Genomic DNA, 19,053 nt, shown 5'->3' with positions numbered 1-19,053 from the left:
TGGAAGGATCTCCTCTGACCATCCCCATGCATTCTGAGGACAGTTTGACAAAATAAGTCATCAAAGTGCATGGAGGAGGTCAGAGGAGAGGTAAAAAAGTGAGTACAGCCACTAAAACATGATGGAGGCTCAGCCAGTGGTGTTGGAAATCTTGTCAAAACTGATGGAATTACAAATGCAGATAAAAGTACTGTCTGATACTGATCCACCATGCAAGACCTACTAATTGGAAAATGCTTCATTTTTCAGCATAGCAGTAATGCCAAGTACACTGTCAATACACTAAAAGTAGAAAAACACAATGGAACACTAACAGTCATGGAAATATTGACTTTCAGGCTTACATTTATTTACATTTATTTATTTAAGTGTTAAGTTTGTACATTTCAATAAACTACTGCACCTATTTCCCATTTTCCTACCAAAATATAAACAAATGACGAGTGGCTCAAGACTTTTGCACAACCGTGTATTTAGAATTGCATATAGTATAGTAAAACAGAAAAGATATTTAGATTTTTAAATGATGAAAAAATGTCTTTCATTTATAAGCTATAACTCAAAAATATTCTTTTAGACACATAAAGTGGGCTACACACACACACACACACACACACACACACACAGCGTAGATGTAGCTTGCGAAAAGGGAAGAAGGAAGGGATGCAAAAGCTGCATTTTTTTAACAGCCAGCAGTGGGCGACACCCTGCAAAAAAACATCTGGGTGCACGGAAGTGTGTATGGCAAAAGAGTTTCCTGACGTCAGTAAAGAGTTTCCTGATAAGCTTATAAGCTCATCTGCTTGTTTCTACTTATAACAAGTGAAACTTAATGTTAGTTTTGTCAATTTGTGTGCCCATAAGTGTTCATGAACGACATTAAAGCAAAGTATGCCGTATCATGTGACTGACAATCACCTCCTATGAGCACCAGTCAATCACATCCACCTTTTCACTCCTCACATCTGGTTTCAAAACACCAAGATGGTGTTGTTTTTTTTGGGGGGGGGGGGTTTACATTTTTTGTAAGGGAAACTAAAACAGTCCTTCATCCCTGATGGCATCTGCCTCCTGACACAGCTATCAGGACATATCAAACCTGAGCTTTACCATGAGATGGCAGTAGCACTTATTCTGTCAGCTCCACTCCTGTTAAACAAAAAGCGCCGCTGCTCTCCTTCACTGCAGTTAATTTATCTCATTAATAATAGAAACCTCTCTCCATCATCATCAGCTCTTCCATGTTATTGCACCGGACAACATGTGTGCAGCAACACTTAATGTTTCTAAAGTTCAGCGCTTGAAAGGAGACACCGGATGCACTAAGCAGCATTTCATGCATGTGCGAGCAGTTTGGAAGGTAAACATGAGGAAATCTCAAGCACAGGAGGAAAAACTGTCAAAAACACGACACTGAAAACAACATTTGTTTTCTTGCATAAACACACAGCACACAGTTTTTGCATATGTTACGTATGTTTTTCTGCTTTAAAGCACCTTGAGTGGCTTAAGAAGCCTGTTGAAACATAGATGACAAGGTGTATGATGTATATAGAGCTACTATCCAGCAGTCAAACGAGATGAGATGATAACTCAGAGAAACTAAACTAAAAGAAAATTCTGAAATAAAAATGAACACAATAGGAAATTATATTTCTTGGCCGAAACTAACTTCCATACACAGCCATGCCTGAAAACTACAAAAGTAGAAACAAAGTAGAAAGCCCACTATTTTAAGAAAAAGCCTGCTTTTCAGGGCAAATGAATCATCTTTAATCATCTTTAGATTCATGTCTGCAGACATTCACTGTGATTTGTCTGTAGAGTCATGCATTCTACTGGACACAAGCACACTTTTAACTAAGAACATAAGACACTTTTTTCCTTTAAAGAGGGACTTTTTAAAATTGGCTGATGCTAATTCGCTTCACTTCTCAGGTAAAGTCTCTATAAGACGAATACCCTACGCTAAGCTTGTGCTCACCTTGAAGGCGATGTCATAAAACTCTCCGCTGTTGCTGATGGATGGTCTGCTGGGATAGACCAGCCCGGAGGACGGAGCAGCAGCTGCGGTCAAACCTTTCCCCGTCCTCCCGCTGCTCGGAGATGCCTTGGGGCTCTTGGAGCTGCCTTTGCCTTTCGCTGTCTTCTTCCTGGACATGACTCTGACGACCTGCTCCACTTCGAGAAATTAAAAAAGGAAAAACGAGGAGGAGGAGAGTGTGAACTGGACACTTTTCTTTTCTCCTTTTTTGAGTTCTGATCGGGGTGCGTTGAGGTGAGGTAAGTTCACCTGTGCGTCAAAATCATGACTGTGCGTAAAGCCTAAATTGGCAAATGACAACAAAACGGAAAAACTGTCCTTTAAATAGAGGCAGCTGTTGTCTCCGCGGTGCAGCTGGATGACTGTAAATCTGAGGTCTGCTCACAATGTAAACAGCACCCTCTCTCGCTCTCCCTCCCGCCTCTCTCTCCCGTTCTCTCGTAACGTGATGTTGGGAGCGGGAGAAGGCATGGTTCTGTGGAAAATCCACACTAAAACAAAAAATAAAGAGAAAATAAATCCACACACTTTCAAATTATGCAGCACAAAAGCAATCTCGTTAAGCTAGAAAACAGATTTCTTATAGCTGATAATGCGGCACATGAAAGATACTTGATGAATGATTGGTCATTATTTTAAGGAAGGACGAGAGACTGGAATCAGTCTTTTTACGGGGTAATTCTGGAAGCTTTACAGTATTATGCACATCACTTGGCTTCCACATCTTATTTAGGCTGTGGCTCCAAGTTTTTAATGCAAAATCAGACTGCACTAATGTTTTGGGTGTATTTCCTGCCTTAAAGGTCCAGCTTGCTTCTGGCACCGATTCAGACTTTCAGTTAGCTGTTAGTGCTGTGCCATACTGCAAATTTTGGTATGATGCGGGGCGAGTATACCGATACCAATTACCGATATTGATACGTTTAACTTTTAAAGGCAGATGAGAGCAGTGTGTCATGACTTATGAGCTGAATCATCAATTTGCAAATTCCAATGACTACTAACTCACTGTGATTTTCACTTTTCCAATAATTAGTTTACACATCAAAACACATCTTTCAGCTTTTCATGTATTTTGAGCCTGGGTTTATTGGAGACCTGGAATGTAAATTAGTCTGTCTGGGTTAACTTCTGTTTTTTAAGTGTGCTACAGGCTATAAAGAAAATAGACAGTCAACACAAAACGGTTCTGACATTTTCCATAGTTTGAGGTATATATATTAATTTGCCAAGAATGAAAAAAAAAAATCAACGCAATTCAGTGGGCTACTTGCTCAACTTAGAGGATAAGTATCGATCCTATTCTGGTTTTATCAATCCGATACCAACACCACCGTTGGTATCGATGCTATCAATATTTGGATCAAACCTCCTCTACTTGCTGTTCTGTGCAGACACTTTCAGATTCATGGCTTCGTATCTCCTGTGTCCAATACTACTGAGGCAGCTCCTCTTGGGTATAGTGCACAAGTCCAACAGCTGTTAAGCAGGCATATATGTGGGACTTCAGGTTGCCTGTGTTGTAAACAGTGTTGGTCAAGTTACTTGAAAAAAGTAGTCAGTAACTAATTACTGATTACTTCCCCAAAAAAGTAATCCCGTTACTTTACTGATTACTTATTTTCAAAAGTAATTAATTACTTAGTTACTTAGTTACTTTTTAAAAACACGATTTACAACCTGAGTAGGTGATAAAGTGATAGATCTTTCAGCCCAATTCTACTTTTTCTACATAATCCATCATACAAAATGTAATCAAATGGAAAAGTCTCTTTTTAAAACTTGTTTTATTAGTTTTAATCTTTTAACTTTATGCATCAAGCAAAAATTTAATTATATGCAACATTCTCTGACTGGAAGAAGTTTGTTTAACATTTAAACTTATTTTCTGCACATTCCAGCACATAAAATATTTTTTTTTGTGTCTTTACACTCACTCTTTCAAATAGATGCAAGTAAAACACAGCAGAAAATAAATAAAGTCAAAGACTCAGCGGTCCTTTTGCTCTATTTTCACCTGTAAAGCAGGAGTAGGGCAGGCGGAGGTTTATCCTGGTGCAGGTGTGCCGCAGCGGTCAGTTGAAGAATCCGCGAGTTTCTCTGTGAGTTTCCCATTATGTCGTTGGGCACTCGGTGCTTGCTCGGAAGTTTAGGGGTTTTTTCTCTGTAAAAAGAAGTTTTCTTCCCACGCACAACGGACGCTAATGTTTTTGTCACTTTTTATGGAATCAAACTCAAAGTAAGGTCAGTACTTCCACGCTTTAAACGCTGCACGCTCATACTCTCTCCCGCACTGATATATGATCTATTGTTGATCTGCACACAGCTGTTGTCACTAACGGCGCACTCGCTTACGTCATTGTCATGAGACATTCTCTCAAAAAAATCACGGTTTTAGTAACGCAGTAACGCAGCGTTCCTACGGGAAAGTAACGGTAATCTAATTACCGTTTTTGCAATAGTTACTTTACTCGTTACTTGAAAAAAGTAATCGGATTACAGTAACGCGTTATCTCTGGTTGTAAAACAATTAGCTTGTTCTTTCACTGATGGACATTTGGGATTTAGAGTGGCATTACAGCAGGAAAAAATGAAATGGTTATGCTAAACCCCATTAGCCAAATGAGTCATCAGTTTTTTGAGATGGTCAATATTTAACTAGAGCTTGGCACGGCCACACACATTTTTTATCTCAGGTGCCAAGCAGCAAAAAGGTGAATTGTTGACAAAACCATGCAGTCTAGGAGAGAGAAAAAAAGGTGTGTTAGACATATTAAAATTAAGCAACAGTTTCCAAACACAAATAGCCCTGTGGGTCCTTGGGCAATGGTTTTTCATGGGCCCATAAGTAGTCTTATACATGCATACAATACAATACACAAAACACTATAGAAAAGTCCAGTGTCCCAAACTGTCACCATGAATGTAAATGTGCTACATCTGGGGAGTCCAAACCTTCATCCTAACGCAGAAATCTTAAACTCCTTTGCATCGCAGGTCACATACACCCCATTTTTATCTTATGTCTGCACTAGAGGGAGGCGGATTGATCCAAACATTGATGTTGGTATTGGTATTAGACTGATACTTTGTTTCTATCCCCTAAGTTCAGTATGTAGCCAACTGAATTGTGATTTCCCCGAAATATTCTGCCTTAAAAGTATCAGAATTTGTACTGGTGTCTGAAACACTGGCCCTTTATTTACTTGGCATTGGAGCATAACAAAATTTACAGTATTGCACAGCACTAAACTGCACATTTAATCTCTGAATCATTTTAATATAAGATAAAGAAGCACAATTTCAACCATATGTTTCAGTTTTTCTACATGATAAAGAAATGCTGCTGTAGTAAATTAAAGGAATCTGTGAGCATGACTCTTTCGGATTAAATTGTAAGGAGTAAATGTGTAAAATTACAGAAATCTATAACCTAATTATTTTCGTGTATATGAATGGTCATAGGGGAGGTCTTTGTCAGTAGGGAAAAGCTTTAAAACTTAAGAAAATACAGTTAAATGTCCCAAATTTCTTTGAAATCAAACACTTCTGGTTGAAGCCACGTTTCTTAGGAAAACACACAGGCTAACAGACTCATCAAGGACTGGGACATAATCTTGCTCCACATCTTGCAGAAGACTTACAATTAGAGTGCTGTCGACATGCATCTCGATCTAGGGTTGTTCTAATACTTATTAGTATTAGACCCAGATAGAAGTGGTAAAAAAAACACACAGCCCTGAGGGGATCCAATTGAGGATGACTGGACAGGGTTCCAATAGCCTAGACCCACAGGATCTGGTTGTTAAGAGGCCAGTGAGCCAACACTGTGCTAAAATCTATATTCAAATTAAATTAAAGGCTGTGTGCAAGAAGATGTGGCTGAATACAATTAAAACCAAGGGCGAAGTCAATAACAAGTAGATCTATGGTTCTTACATCTCTTATAGTGTCTCAGTACAGGATTTAAGAGTGCAGTCATGTCATCCTCTACAAACTGCAAGGCAGGAATGTCGAACTTACATCATGGGCCACATGCCGCCCACTTTAGACGTTACACATTCAATCCTATTTGATATAAGAAAAAGACGTGCAACTTCAACGGTGCGTCTCAGTTTTTACTCATGACAAAGAAATACTGCTCTAGCAAATTCAAAAAATCTGTCAACACAAATAAATAAATGTATAAAATTACAGAAAAGGTTCCGGCAGCTCACCGCCCAGGCTAATTCACAAAAAAACATCCCATTCTTTCGCCCCGCTGTGTACTTATTGTAAAAAAAAATAAAACAAAAAAAAAAAACAAACCTGAAATATCTAGACTTTTTTTCTTCTTTAGTTGTTATTGTTTATCTTTTATTTAATTATTTTTATATTTCAAAACCAGTGGGCCAGATTTCAGTCTTTGCCAGACTGATTCTGGCCCCCGGGCCTTATTTTTGACACCCCTACATGTCACTTACTGTGTTTTCCAAGATACAAAGTGCTATTCAACTGCAATGATTCAAAAGCTAATTGGCAGCACTTCTTGTGTTATATATAAATTATTAATTGCTTGATTCTTGAAGTAAAAATGTGAAAAATGCACTGATACCATTCTCCATCCGTTCTCGTGTGAAAATATCAGCATGTTAACCTGGTTTCAAGTAAAAGTAGCCATAATCTCAGTTGGCACCATAATATTGGCAGAAGCAGAAAAATTGGTAATTTTTTATCAATGGATGTTGAGGACCTGTTGTTTTTGAACAAATAAATCAATGCAAGATGGTGCATGTTTGCCATGTTTGACGTTGATTTCAGAGCCCTCATAGGTTGTGCTGAAGATTTCTTCCTGTTAAAAGTGAGTTCTTCCTGCCCACCGTTGCCATGTTCTTGCTAACAGATCATAGTTTTGTTTTTTTCTTCTGCAATATTACCTTAAATGCCTTAAGAAAACGGTTGTGAACTGGAACTAAATAACTATTACGTTAAACTTAGTATTTGGTTATCAATTTTTACACTCTATATTTTTGAGGAGGAACTCTCAATGCAATGCCAGTTCACACTTAGCATTCTGGGTTGTCTTATTTAAGACAAAAAAGGAATCTTATCTTTTCTTTTTTTCATTGATTTTGGTCCTTTTTCCTTGAGCAGTGGATCATTAATGTTATCAATAAGAAAGAAGAAATAAGCTGAATTTCAGGAACTTGGTGGAGCCATGGAGCATAAGCAATGGCACAACCCCGTAACGTTTCACTGTAGATTCACTGACATTCAATAAAATTGCAATACAGGGTGCTGGCCTTGCTGGAGGATGTGCCGTCTAGTTCAACATATGATTTTGCAGCTGTGCACTCAGATTTGACCCAACCAATTATTGCTGTCTGCTTATATGTTGTGTGTGTGTGTGTGTGTGTGTGTGTGTGTGTGTGTGTGTGTGTGTGTGTGTGTGTAGGACAAAATCCCTGCCCTGCTCTCAGGAAGAGCTGAAGACAATACAGTAGCTACCGTGTTACAGAAAAAGACCACATGAGTCACTCCTTTATATTCAGGAGCTCCCTCCCTCATTGCAAGTAAACAGTCATTTTCCTACGTCTACTGTGACGACACACACCCTAAAAAGCATTTTATGTAAGGGTTAACAAAGGATGATGAGCTGCACTGGTGACTCATTTGCTGGGTTGCATACTGTATTTGATCGGTTTTGTTCATGGAAGACTTGCTGAGCATACTTTTCCAGTGCAGCCTAATTCAGCTACAAGCCTTCACACTGACAGCTTTCCAACAACTCTAAGCAATCACTGATGCATCTGCTGTGGGATTCATTCACTTCCTCTAGCCTGATTTTACCAGCAGGGAATTGAACTTGCAGCCCACACCCATTTTGGTCATATCTACTCTTTGAGTGCTGCTGCCACCTCCGCTTTAATATTATATCAGAGGACAACTGGGAATGTGCCAAACTGGAGCTGTGGAGAGTTATCAGACGCACCACCCTGCCGTGTTTTACACAATCAGGATGCACAGTGGATGTCTGTGTGATCCAGTGACCGATCTGTAAGTTAACAATCAAAGGCACATAAAACTGTAGGAAAGGCAGCGGAAGTGATTGTAGAGGGAGGTTGGAAACAAACGGAATGCGGATGCGTTTGATGAGCAGGCTATTAAAAGTATCCACGCTGTGTGAGCGTGGCATTGTCAGATCCGGTGAGTGAACCAACACAGACACACCCATCCACCACACACACTGATTTAAAGAGCTTGTTGAGTTGCTTAAAGGTGCTTAAAAGTATTGTGTGGGAAAATCTCACTACTAGATGTCAGTAGATTACAGTCAGCTCAATTCTGTTTTCTTACACGGCCTCAGAAACATTGATTTTATATACCTGACAATGTCCATGGCTGGTCAGTGTGTTTCTACTTTGTGTAAGAACAACATTTTTGAATACGCTATATTTCATCATATTTGAATAATAACAATAATGTAATAATGTATACTTTATTGATCCCCGTGTGAAAATTTCTCTCTGCATTTAACCCATTCACTCAGTGAGGCAGTGAGCATCCACCAATCTAGCACCCGGGCAGCAGTTTGTAGGGACGGTACCTTGCTCAGGGGTACCTCGGGGCAGCAGTTCGGTGGATTCGAAAAAAAACCCCTGATATATGTTAATTAGATGTTTTGCATTATTTTATGTTTCTACACCCAGTCATCCTAACATTCTGGCCATCTGTAGTGAGTGTCAGTCTGCTGTTTACCTCAGCTTTGAATATGGCAGTTAATCATGTCTATTTACTCCGGAGGAGGCTGTAAAACACTGTGAAAGGAGTCCAGTGCGAGTTGGTTATTTAGTGAAGCTTGATGACAGCGTTACTGAGGTGTATTGTTGATAATAGCTTTCCTGTCAGTCAGCTAACTGCTAACAGTTGGCTAACTTTCTCGACTTGGGCACTTATCAAATAAACTTTTCTACAATGTCAGAATGTAATCAAACTGTTTATCACATTCAAGCCATTAGCTGCTATAATGCTAGTTGTTGTTGTTAAGCTGGCTCATTGTCAGCTGCCCTGAGGCGCGGGGTGAGGGGTGAGGGGGAATCACATGTCAAATCTATGGACAGTAAGTCATTATGATAATATGGGAATAAATAAGCATGTTTATGCATGTTTTATGCAAGTACTTGATCTCTGACTTCAGGTCACGAGATAAGAGGTGAGGAGGAAGTTGATGAGGTGGAAAAGAGGGAGGAGAGATGATGAAAATATAAATATTCAAATGTCATATATAGTTTTAAAAAGCTATTTCTGATCTTTAGATTGAAGGCAACTTCTCATGTGTGCTCTGTATATTGCTGGTCTCCAGCCACATACATAAAAGGCAGAATGGGAAGGTCAATTTCGGTCCTTGTATTCAAGATGGGTGAGCAACATGGCGGTATCCACAAACTGGCACCTGCTTTAATGAGAATGCATTAATTTCAAGGAAAGCATAATTACACACTAATTGATGTACATCAATTAGTTCAATGTTCTTTTTTTCTATTAGATAAACTTAAAAAAATGACTGACTGACTGTCATGTCAGTGCATTTTGGAGCCTTTTGGACCTGAAGAGTTTGCTATTTGAGAAAGAAACGCCATAGATGTATTAAGCATGTAATTATGATATTTATAAACATAACTTAACTAAACACTGTGAACTAAATGAAGAAATGTTTAAAATGGTTAAAAGGGAACATGGCTGAACACAGTCAGCTAGGCTATGTCAATATGTGCTGAGACTTGTAGCTAGCTACCAACCCCCACCCCTACCCTACTGTTTAGTTGTTTTTTTGTTTGTTTCCCCCCCCATATAGTATAAAAGAGGCTTTTACAAAAAATTTCAAACCAAAACAATATGTCAATGGTCAATGGTAACTTTATTGTCCCTGATGGGAAATTGATTCGCAGTCTTATTATAAGAACACAACATGCAGCCACATTCATTCTGCATTAACCAGATGGCTGCTCCTCTGTTATGAACGACTTCATTACATTAAATAAAAGGAAACACTGTTTAGTCGCGCACCTTTTTTTATATCCAGCTTTTATTATTTAATGATGAAAATAATGAAAAATATGGGTCTACACAGGATACACAGTAGTCATAGTCAGTTCTCCAGGGAATGGTGCACCCTCCATCATCAGGAAGGGAAGCTATTATTTATCCATGAAGCAAGCAAGGTGGAAATTACTTTGTCAGCCACAGTGTATGTGTTCATTTTTCAAAAAAATACACATCCACTTTGTCATGTACACCAAAACAAATCATTATTCCTGCTCTCTTTCTAAAAATTTTAAACAGATGATTTGTGGTACTTTACACAGCTGTTGGAGGGAAACATTGATGTTTATATTTAAACATCAGTACAGATACTGAAAAGGTAGCATAAAAGCAACTCTGAATAATATCTGTCATGTGAGGAGAATACAACGCCAAAGAATGTGTGTAAAATCGCAGACACCCGGCAGTCTTTGATGAATCTGGAAACTTGTCATTAACAGATAAAAGGATTGCCGTACCAACAAAAGGTCCTGAATAGCAGCGTAGCGCTCACACACACACGTCACACACACACACACACACACACACACACACACACACACACACACACACACACACACACACACACACACACACACAGGGTAGATTGATTCCCTTTGAGAAAAGATATTTGTGAAGCAGTGAATCTGGAAGAATGAAGCACAAAGACCTAATTACGCTGATAACATGGTGAACATCACCATCTAGAGGCCATTTATGTTACTACAGGTTATTTTCATTTGCATAGAAACATGTTTTCCCCACCTTCATCTCACATCTCTGATATCTACTCGTGTTATTAAGTAAATGCAATTACCTTGTATATAATTATAAGTCAAGCAGCCCTAAGAAATCGTGACTGTAACATAAAGACGTAACTCAGACCTTAGCGGATGCTGAACGCTCAGGCTGACAAATTAATGACCCACTAACAGAGGCCAAAGCGGTTTCATTGCGGAATGGAGGAAAGATTTATTGGTTCAAATCCAGCTTGTTTTGTCCAATATTTTACCGTCAAGACTTTCAGAACTCTCCATATTTCACTGCAACCATAAACACGCTCCTCTGAAGTTTGTAAAGTGTATTTTCGATGGAGAATTAATCACATCGGTCACATCGTTTCACAAAACTCTGTGAGGCCTCCGGATAATAAATGTGTTTCAGAGCTGAAGAATAATCAATAACCAACAGTTGTAGATCCAACCAGGAGCGGTCTTCATTTCAGAGCCAAAACAGGAAAAAAAAAAAAAGGAAAAATCATCACTCAACAAGATATTAGGCATCACAATCTAAAAGTCCAAGTATGGTATTCAAGAAAATCCTGCGGTGATAAGGTACAGGGCTTCTACATACACTCTAAAAAATATTCGTTGTGTTTGTCGGTAGAACTTAACAAAAAAGCTTTTTTTTGCTAAAAAAAAGTAAGTTGCCTACATGTACACGTTTCAGTGAGTTGAATAATCAATGTTAGAAGTCAGTGCAACACAAAAATTAAAAAAACAGCTCCTTAACTTAAATGTTTGAGTATATTGAATAAAATACTTTTGTCATCAATCAACAACAGAAAATATTAAGTTTGTGTAACATGTAAAAATGAGTTTCAACGTCCTTCCTGTTTGAATTGAGACCATTCAGACAGACAAGGGCAACCCCGTAGCATATGTTCGTATCGTGCGCAACAGTTTCTGGATTCTTGTGGCTTCGTGGGAGAAGAGGTGTGTTTGCCCTCGACTGTGTTCGGTGAGTTAAGTAAGTACTGAATTCTAAATAGATGAATTACAAGTTATATTTGTACACTCTAAAATGTCATATTTAAAAAAAACTGAAATTTGATGGTTTTAATCGTAATTTAGCAGAGTATAGTTGTTGTTGTTTTTTTAAGTTTAGCTAGCCGTTTCTTTTAGCTATGTTCCTCACAAATAAAAGAGTACAGATACAATTAAAACATGTCACTTGTCAGGGTACATTTGGTTAGCTGATAGACTATGTCGACAGCAGAGCATGTTCAATTTGAACCCGTATATGTTCAAATTAACCGGTCAGTAGCTGCCTGCATTTGTATCATGGTGTCAGAGTAAATTCGTGTTTCCACAAGATGGTCTCGGGTGAGGTAACTAATTACTGAGTAAAATGTGGTGAATTTATCCCTGACTAAAAGTATTTCTATCAATTGTGTTGATGTTCTAAGCTCGACTGGGAATTCTGCCTGAGATTAAAGTTGGTTGACCTAGCAAAAAAAACCCAAAAAACAATATTGTGTGTGTGTGTGCATACGACTTGCATTTGCTTTCTGTAATTGTAAGCATAATGTAAAGTGTGGGATTGTGGCATGTCCACAGTGGTATTTAAATAGTTTAAAAGAAATTTCTCTTGCACATTTGGATTTGACACCTTATTACAAGTTTAAACTGCAGTCTGTAGATGTCAATTTTAAAATTCAATTTTGTTCAGTCTTTATGATTAATCTTTTTCGGTGTTGCATTGTAGTGTTTTAGAGAAGGTTTTATACTTAAAATAGCTTGTTAACTCAAAAGCTTCAATAATTCTTTGCATTACAAAAGGTTGCAGTAAATTTCAAAATGCATTGGACTTGCAAAATTTGCAAGTTTGAAACATCAAGAAGGAATGAGCTCTTAAAGCATTACAGGCTTAAACATAGCCATGGTGGACTGTTTATGCCTTGCCTGTACTGGGATTGTAACTGCTCATTTGAACATATGCTTCTCATAGGAACCGAAAACACACTCCTCACTCATTGGATGACTTCAAGCCTGAGCTGATACAGCGGTGTGTCAGTCGTTTGAATGCAGGAGATGATCCTCTTGAGGAACATAATGAAAATCCATTGTGTGAAGATGTAGCAAATGAAGAGGATGAAGAAATTGGGGAATTGCCTAATTTAATTGAGAAACATTTAGCCCACCTACTACTAAAACTGGAAAGTATATATAATGTACCTCGCAGGTGTATTGATGAATTAGTTGTTACAGTTACAGTTATAGTTCATGTCATTCTCTGATTCAGGTCCTATTCATCAAAAGCACAATTGTGCTGTTGATGAAATTTAGGTTACATTTACTTTTAGTCACTTTATCCTATTGCTAGCAAAGTGGGCATTTAAAGCAGGCCAGTGTGTAACAGTTTAAATTGAAGTTACAAAGATTAAATCTTTATTTCTTTTAAAAACATATTTAAAATCAATATTTGGCACAATGCAAGTCACATAAATGTAATAGTTTTGACTTTTCACCTAATAAACTGTAAGTTTAAGTTTTGTTTTGCTTTTTTTATTCTCCAGAGTTCGGTGGAAATGAAGAGAGAGGTCGCAATCCGTTGCCTGAAGGTGTACCTGAAAGAGAAGGAAGAGGATCTCTTCAGAGAACAGCTGGTAGGTGAATCTCGCATTCTTTTGTGTTTTATTTTTAAATGGCACATAAAATGCTGACATGTTTCCATTTAAACTACCTACTTGCCAGGATGGTGAACAACAGTTCCCAGAAGAAATGGTAAAGATTGTAGTCACCAGACGTGCAGCAGTGTCTCTCAAAGCTGTCGCTAAAATTGTGATTGAAGGAACAGCAGTCCTGGAAGACCTTGATGTGCCCAGAGTGTGTGCCTTAATGATGGGGCTTATATACACTCTCAATCTGAGCTACCCAAAACAAGTAAAGAACACTAGAGGTATTTCTGGAACTTGATGGGCTTAAACCAGTCCACGGGTAATGTCTGTTAAGTGCAAACTTCTGTCATGAAACGAATGTGAATTGGACTGTAGTATTCCGATGTGCCTCTTACGTTTTTGTATGCAGTCCCAGATGAGTGTAGTTTTGAGAAAAGTTTGTAATACATATAATCTTAGCTTTGGATTGTTCTGTTGTTGAACATTAAAATCTTTTGTCATTTCCTTGATTCTGCGACAAGTTGAACAAGTTGATACCAATTTATGTTAATGTTAATGTACATGAAGTACTTTTTTTTTTTAGTCATTTATAATTAAAGGGCTGCTGTAATGTTTCATTTATGTTGTATTGACACAGAAGTGTATTACTTTGAAAATGTTTTGTAATAAAATAATCAATTGGAATAAGTGAAATGGCTTTGTGTGATTTTTAGAAAAGCTACTATAGAAACCTAAACTAATTGGCATGGATAATTGTGAGTAGGATATATGTAAAAAAGTTCGTTGGTGTAACTCAACTAATGTAATTTCTCAACTTAATTTTACCAGAAATTTTAAATTAATATTAGGTTGAATAAACTTAATTATGCTTGTGGAGGTCAAGGTAAATCATGTTGGTTTGTTAAACAAGTTGAGTTAGCCAAACCTAAAAATTACTTGCTGAATTTACTTAATAATATGCAAAATTTGTAACTTAAAAAGCTGAGTGGAAATTGTTACCTTACTTTTTTAAGTTGAGGCAACAAAATATTTTTTAGAGTGTAGCAACGAACAAATCATTGACAAAATGATCAATGAAACTTTATCATTCTTAGTTGTTGCCTGGTTGTCAGCAGTAGTTTTATACCTACTTTTGCAAAAAAAAAAAAAATTGTGATATTTAACTGAGCGTAGCGGCAGTCCAGAAAATCAGACTCCTCCATTACTGGCAGATTATCTGATATTCCCAGTAAAAGTGTGAAAAGACAACCATTAAGGGACTTGAAACCTCAACCTTCTGACCGACAGTCAGGCCTCACGGTGAGACTGAATTGCTTTATTGGTAAATGCACCAATGGATGAACTGGAGAACAACTAAGGGGTATTATCTCGCCCAATGACACCTGGAGATGGCACAGCTAGGGATCAAACCACCAACCTTCTGATCTGTAGATGCCCTGCGCCGACGCTTTGCTATGGCTACCCCGTTTAAGCCGCTTTAACCTGCCCACATTTTCTGCAAGCTACTTTGCAAACCACAAACTTTTTTTAACAATATCGTCTGACTTAATGTCATGTCTGTCATTTATTTTTGTTTTATTGTCGTTTATTTCTGGTTTTAGGCCATAAAATGACTTAATTTTAAGCACAAACATCCTTGTAAATACAAGTTTAGTGACACAATAATTCATTAGGTAATGCCATAGATCTGTGCATCAACTTTACTGCCAAAGGACATTTGCGTGTAAAAGTTGTTTTGTTTTGTTTTTTTTTTGTGTCCCGTTTGGATCTTTAGCCATCGGAATTGTTGTCTTAAGGCCAAGAAAGATGCCAAGCGGATTTATTTTACCAAGTGGATCATCATGGCCTTGCCATATTGGTCCATTTGATTGACCTTTATTATAATTATGAATTTATTTTATTTTCAGTTGCTACAAACGGGACAGACATGACTGGGGGATAGGACAGGGAGAAAGAATGAAAGAAAGAGAGGGAGAGAAAGAAAACCAAAGGGGAGAAGAGACGGTGAGAAGGGGGGAAGAAAGAAAAAACAAACAAACAAACAAAAAAAAACCAAAAAAAAAAAAAACCACCTGGGTCACCTGTATGGAGAAAAAAAACAGAAGAGAAAGCAAACAACAAAGAGCAACATAATAAAAAAACCCGGCACCATCACAATAAACTAGCTAACAGTAGATACTAAATAATAAACGATGTTGTGCAGCACGCAAGATAGACAGCGCACAATGTGCTTTGAGGCAGCAGCCAAGAAAGCTGTAGTCCGCGTCTGTGAACACCCATGTGCATACCTGTGTGGATCAGCGCGCTTGTATTCCAAAGGTTTCTCCATGTAATGATCTGCTAGAGGGTGTGGGGGGGCCATAGCCCCGTCCTCCAGGGCATGAAGCAGGTATGGAGGAGATCAAAACTCCAGACATCCAGAGGCCCCCAGAACACAAGAGACCAAGGAAGACCAACAGAGGGGCAGCCGCGCCACTGTCCCAGTAAGAGCTGAGGAGAGTCCCAGATGAGGGCTCACTCAGCAGCCGCGGAGCAGAAGCCAGGGGGAGTTGCAGTGACGCGCCCGTGAGCTCCGCCAGCAGCCAGCTGTGCCCGAGTGACCGAGCCCCAGGCCGAGAGGCCGGGGGCACCCCACCTCCGAAGTGGCCCGAGCGAGCCCCAGGCTCCAGGCCCAGATAAGCGGCCGCCAAGGAGTGAGCCGGTGTGTACCTGGACGCCCACCCCCAGACACAAAGAACCACCAACACACCGACACCTGAGGGAGTCCGCCACCGGCAGGGGAAGTGGTGGTGGGTGGAGATAGGCCTCCAAACCTTGGAGGGCCTGAGATGTCCCCAGAGAGGTGGCGTCTGACACCCAACCTGACATATAGACACAGAAATACAGGCACACACAGACACAAACATCCATTCCCACCCTCATGCTCTCATATGCACTCACTCCACACTCAACCAACGTGGAGACAGACATAAAGAGACGCTGTATACACGATCACACTCCCCAAGCGTACTCTACAAACCGGGTCTAGGTGCCCCCGCCCCTGGAGGGGGGAACTGCACCCAGACCCAGGTGGTGTTACCCTTTTCCCTGCGGTGGGGAGAGGCAGACCGCCCCGACTCCGCAGCAGCAGGGAGGCCCCACACTCCAGACCGCAGTCGGACGGCCAACTCCTCCTCCTAGCCATCCCGCTCCAGCAGGCCGCAGAGAATGGGGGTGAGAGAAGACTCCAAACCTCCCTCCACCCGCTCATTGTAGTGTTGATGCATGTGTGTTCTAAGGTGCAATTAAAACCCAGGAGGGCTTGGAGCTACCTGCCAGAGAGCAGCAGGTAAGCGCATGGTCCCTCCTGCTAGCCCTCAATGTCTACGTGTATTCAAAATTGAGAGGTGGGCAACGACGCCAGGGGTGAAGTGTACACCCTGATGGTACTTTGGACTCCGTGTAGCGTGCCCACCCCCAAGATCCTATATGTATGTGTAATGAGAGTGTGAGTAATGTGAATGTCTAAGTTGTGGGATAAAATTGAGGCAGAGGCAGCCAGAAGGGGACAGAGGGAGGCAGCTGGAGATGGGGAGGGAAGGAAGGGAGGGGCAGGTGACCCCTCCCTGGGGCCAGCTCCCCCGCTGACCCCAGTAGGCACCCCCATACTCCGCGACCCGCCAGGGAAAGGGGGCCCAGGCCCATCCAGACTGGCCCAGCGCAGCAGCGCCCCCCCGGCCCCACAGAGCCCGGGACAGTCCACCCAACCCCACCACAGAGAAAACTGCACCCACCCCACCATCCATTCATCTTCCAGACTACATGAGACAATAGACGCCCAGGCTGAGATCTCCCCCTCCTGCAGAGAGTTCCTGAGAAGAGGAAAGCTCCTGCAAGGTGTGACAATCTCCCCCACCAGTTGAAGAGCCCCCCAGGCGGCTCGCCGCACCAGCGGCACCCTGCGTCAGGGATGGGCCCCCATGCACCCACCTGCCCACAACCCCGCCAACACACAAACCAGGACCCAAGGCCCCGAGGCCCGGCCAGGGCCCCAGCCCAGAGATGGAGCGCCCCCAGAACCTCACGCCCATCCCGGACCCACCCAGGGGCAGGCAGGCTACCAGGTCAGTAAAAGCGTGTAAAAGTTACTGGTAGCTTTTACATCACAGAATGAAATGACACGGCTGATTTCTTGGATGAGCACACAAGCTGTTTTACACCTGCCCAAGTTCAGTTTTAGCTGACACTGTTTTAACTGTAAACAAGCTACCAAAAGCAGACTCACATGATCTGGTGAACTGTACCCAGTGGAAGTATTCTAGCTTATTTCATAGTAACTGCTGTGTACAGATCAGCTGGCTCGAGCAATATAAGTAGTGTGATCGCTAACTGTGAAAGTGATGCTTACTTGCTCCGGGACCCTTCAGCACAGTTTGAATACACAGTGGAGGGGTTGCAGTCATGGTTGGTACAAGGCAACCATCAAATCAATTTATTTATATAGCACTTTTAAAAACAACAACTGTTGACCTGTACAATAAAATAATCAGATCAAATTAAAAAGGAAAGTAAAATAAAAGATAAGAAAATAATAATAAAATAATGACAGACTCGTACAGAATTAAAAGCCAAAGAGTAAAAAAATGGGTCTTTAACCTCCTGAGACCCGAACTCTTTCATGGCATGCATTTGAAATTTCTCTTTGATATTTGAGCTGATTGGGACCTGATGAATTTAAAAATAAAGAATTACCAGATTTTTTTTTATTGATTTTTTTTTTTACCTGATTTTTGTTTCTGAGAAAAATTAGATCCACACATGAGGACATTCGCTTTAAATTTCAATAGAACAGTTGCAGTATAATGTCCTCGTAAGTGGATATCAGGCCCTTGTAGAGAAAAACTTTGTATGTGATGTGGACGCCAGGTCCTAAGAGGTTAAACGAGTTTTAAAAGTATCCAGTGTTGCAGGTCCTGATATGTAAAGGCAGTTTATTCCACAGTTTCGCAGCAGTCACAGCAAAATACCCAATCTCCTGTTTTAATCTAGACCTGGGACAACCAGAAGCATTTGGGCCACAGACCTCAAAGATCTTGCCGGAGTATACCAATTTAAAAGATCAGAAAGATATATATAGGAGCTAGTCCATGCAATGTTTTAAAAACAAGTGTCAAGATCTTAAAATCAATTCGAAACCTTACTGGCAGCCAGTGCAGCGAGACGAGTGTAGGGGATATGTGCTCTCTCTTCCACTTGCCAGTCAAAAGCCTTGCCGCAGCATTTTGAACCAGCTTTAGCCGGACAATAGATGACGAAGTAACACCAGAGTAAAGGCTGTTGCAGAAGTCGAGGCGAGATGAAATAAAGGCATGGATTGCTTTCACAAAGTCTCTGAAGCAGAGAAATGGCTTCGCCTTTGCAAGTAAGCGAAGGTGAAAGAAGCTGGTCTTGATCACATTATTTATCTGTTTATTGAATGTTTAATTACAATCAAAAATCACACCTAAATTCCTCGCAAACGGTTTTTTATAATTTTCTAAGGGGCCGAGGTCGTAATGGTCACTAGGGC

General features: G+C 40.3%; 1 protein-coding gene across 2 annotated transcripts in view; it reads right to left on the bottom strand.

The window, feature by feature from the left end:
• Positions 1-2,589, bottom strand: part of rab26 (RAB26, member RAS oncogene family) — a 114,110-nt gene extending 111,521 nt beyond the window's left edge. For both annotated transcript variants that reach the window (XM_024803516.2, XM_076887246.1), the window contains exon 1: positions 1,985-2,589. In XM_024803516.2, the coding sequence (XP_024659284.1) occupies positions 1,985-2,161 (177 nt within the window). In that variant the 5' untranslated portion in view covers positions 2,162-2,589. The remainder of the gene's footprint in view (positions 1-1,984) is intronic.
• Positions 2,590-19,053: the final 16,464 nt, after the last annotated feature.

The sequence above is a fragment of the Maylandia zebra genome, linkage group LG8 (genome assembly GCF_041146795.1).
Source record: "Maylandia zebra isolate NMK-2024a linkage group LG8, Mzebra_GT3a, whole genome shotgun sequence".
NCBI lineage: Eukaryota > Metazoa > Chordata > Actinopteri > Cichliformes > Cichlidae > Maylandia > Maylandia zebra.
This window is presented reverse-complemented; position numbering and strand designations above follow the sequence as displayed.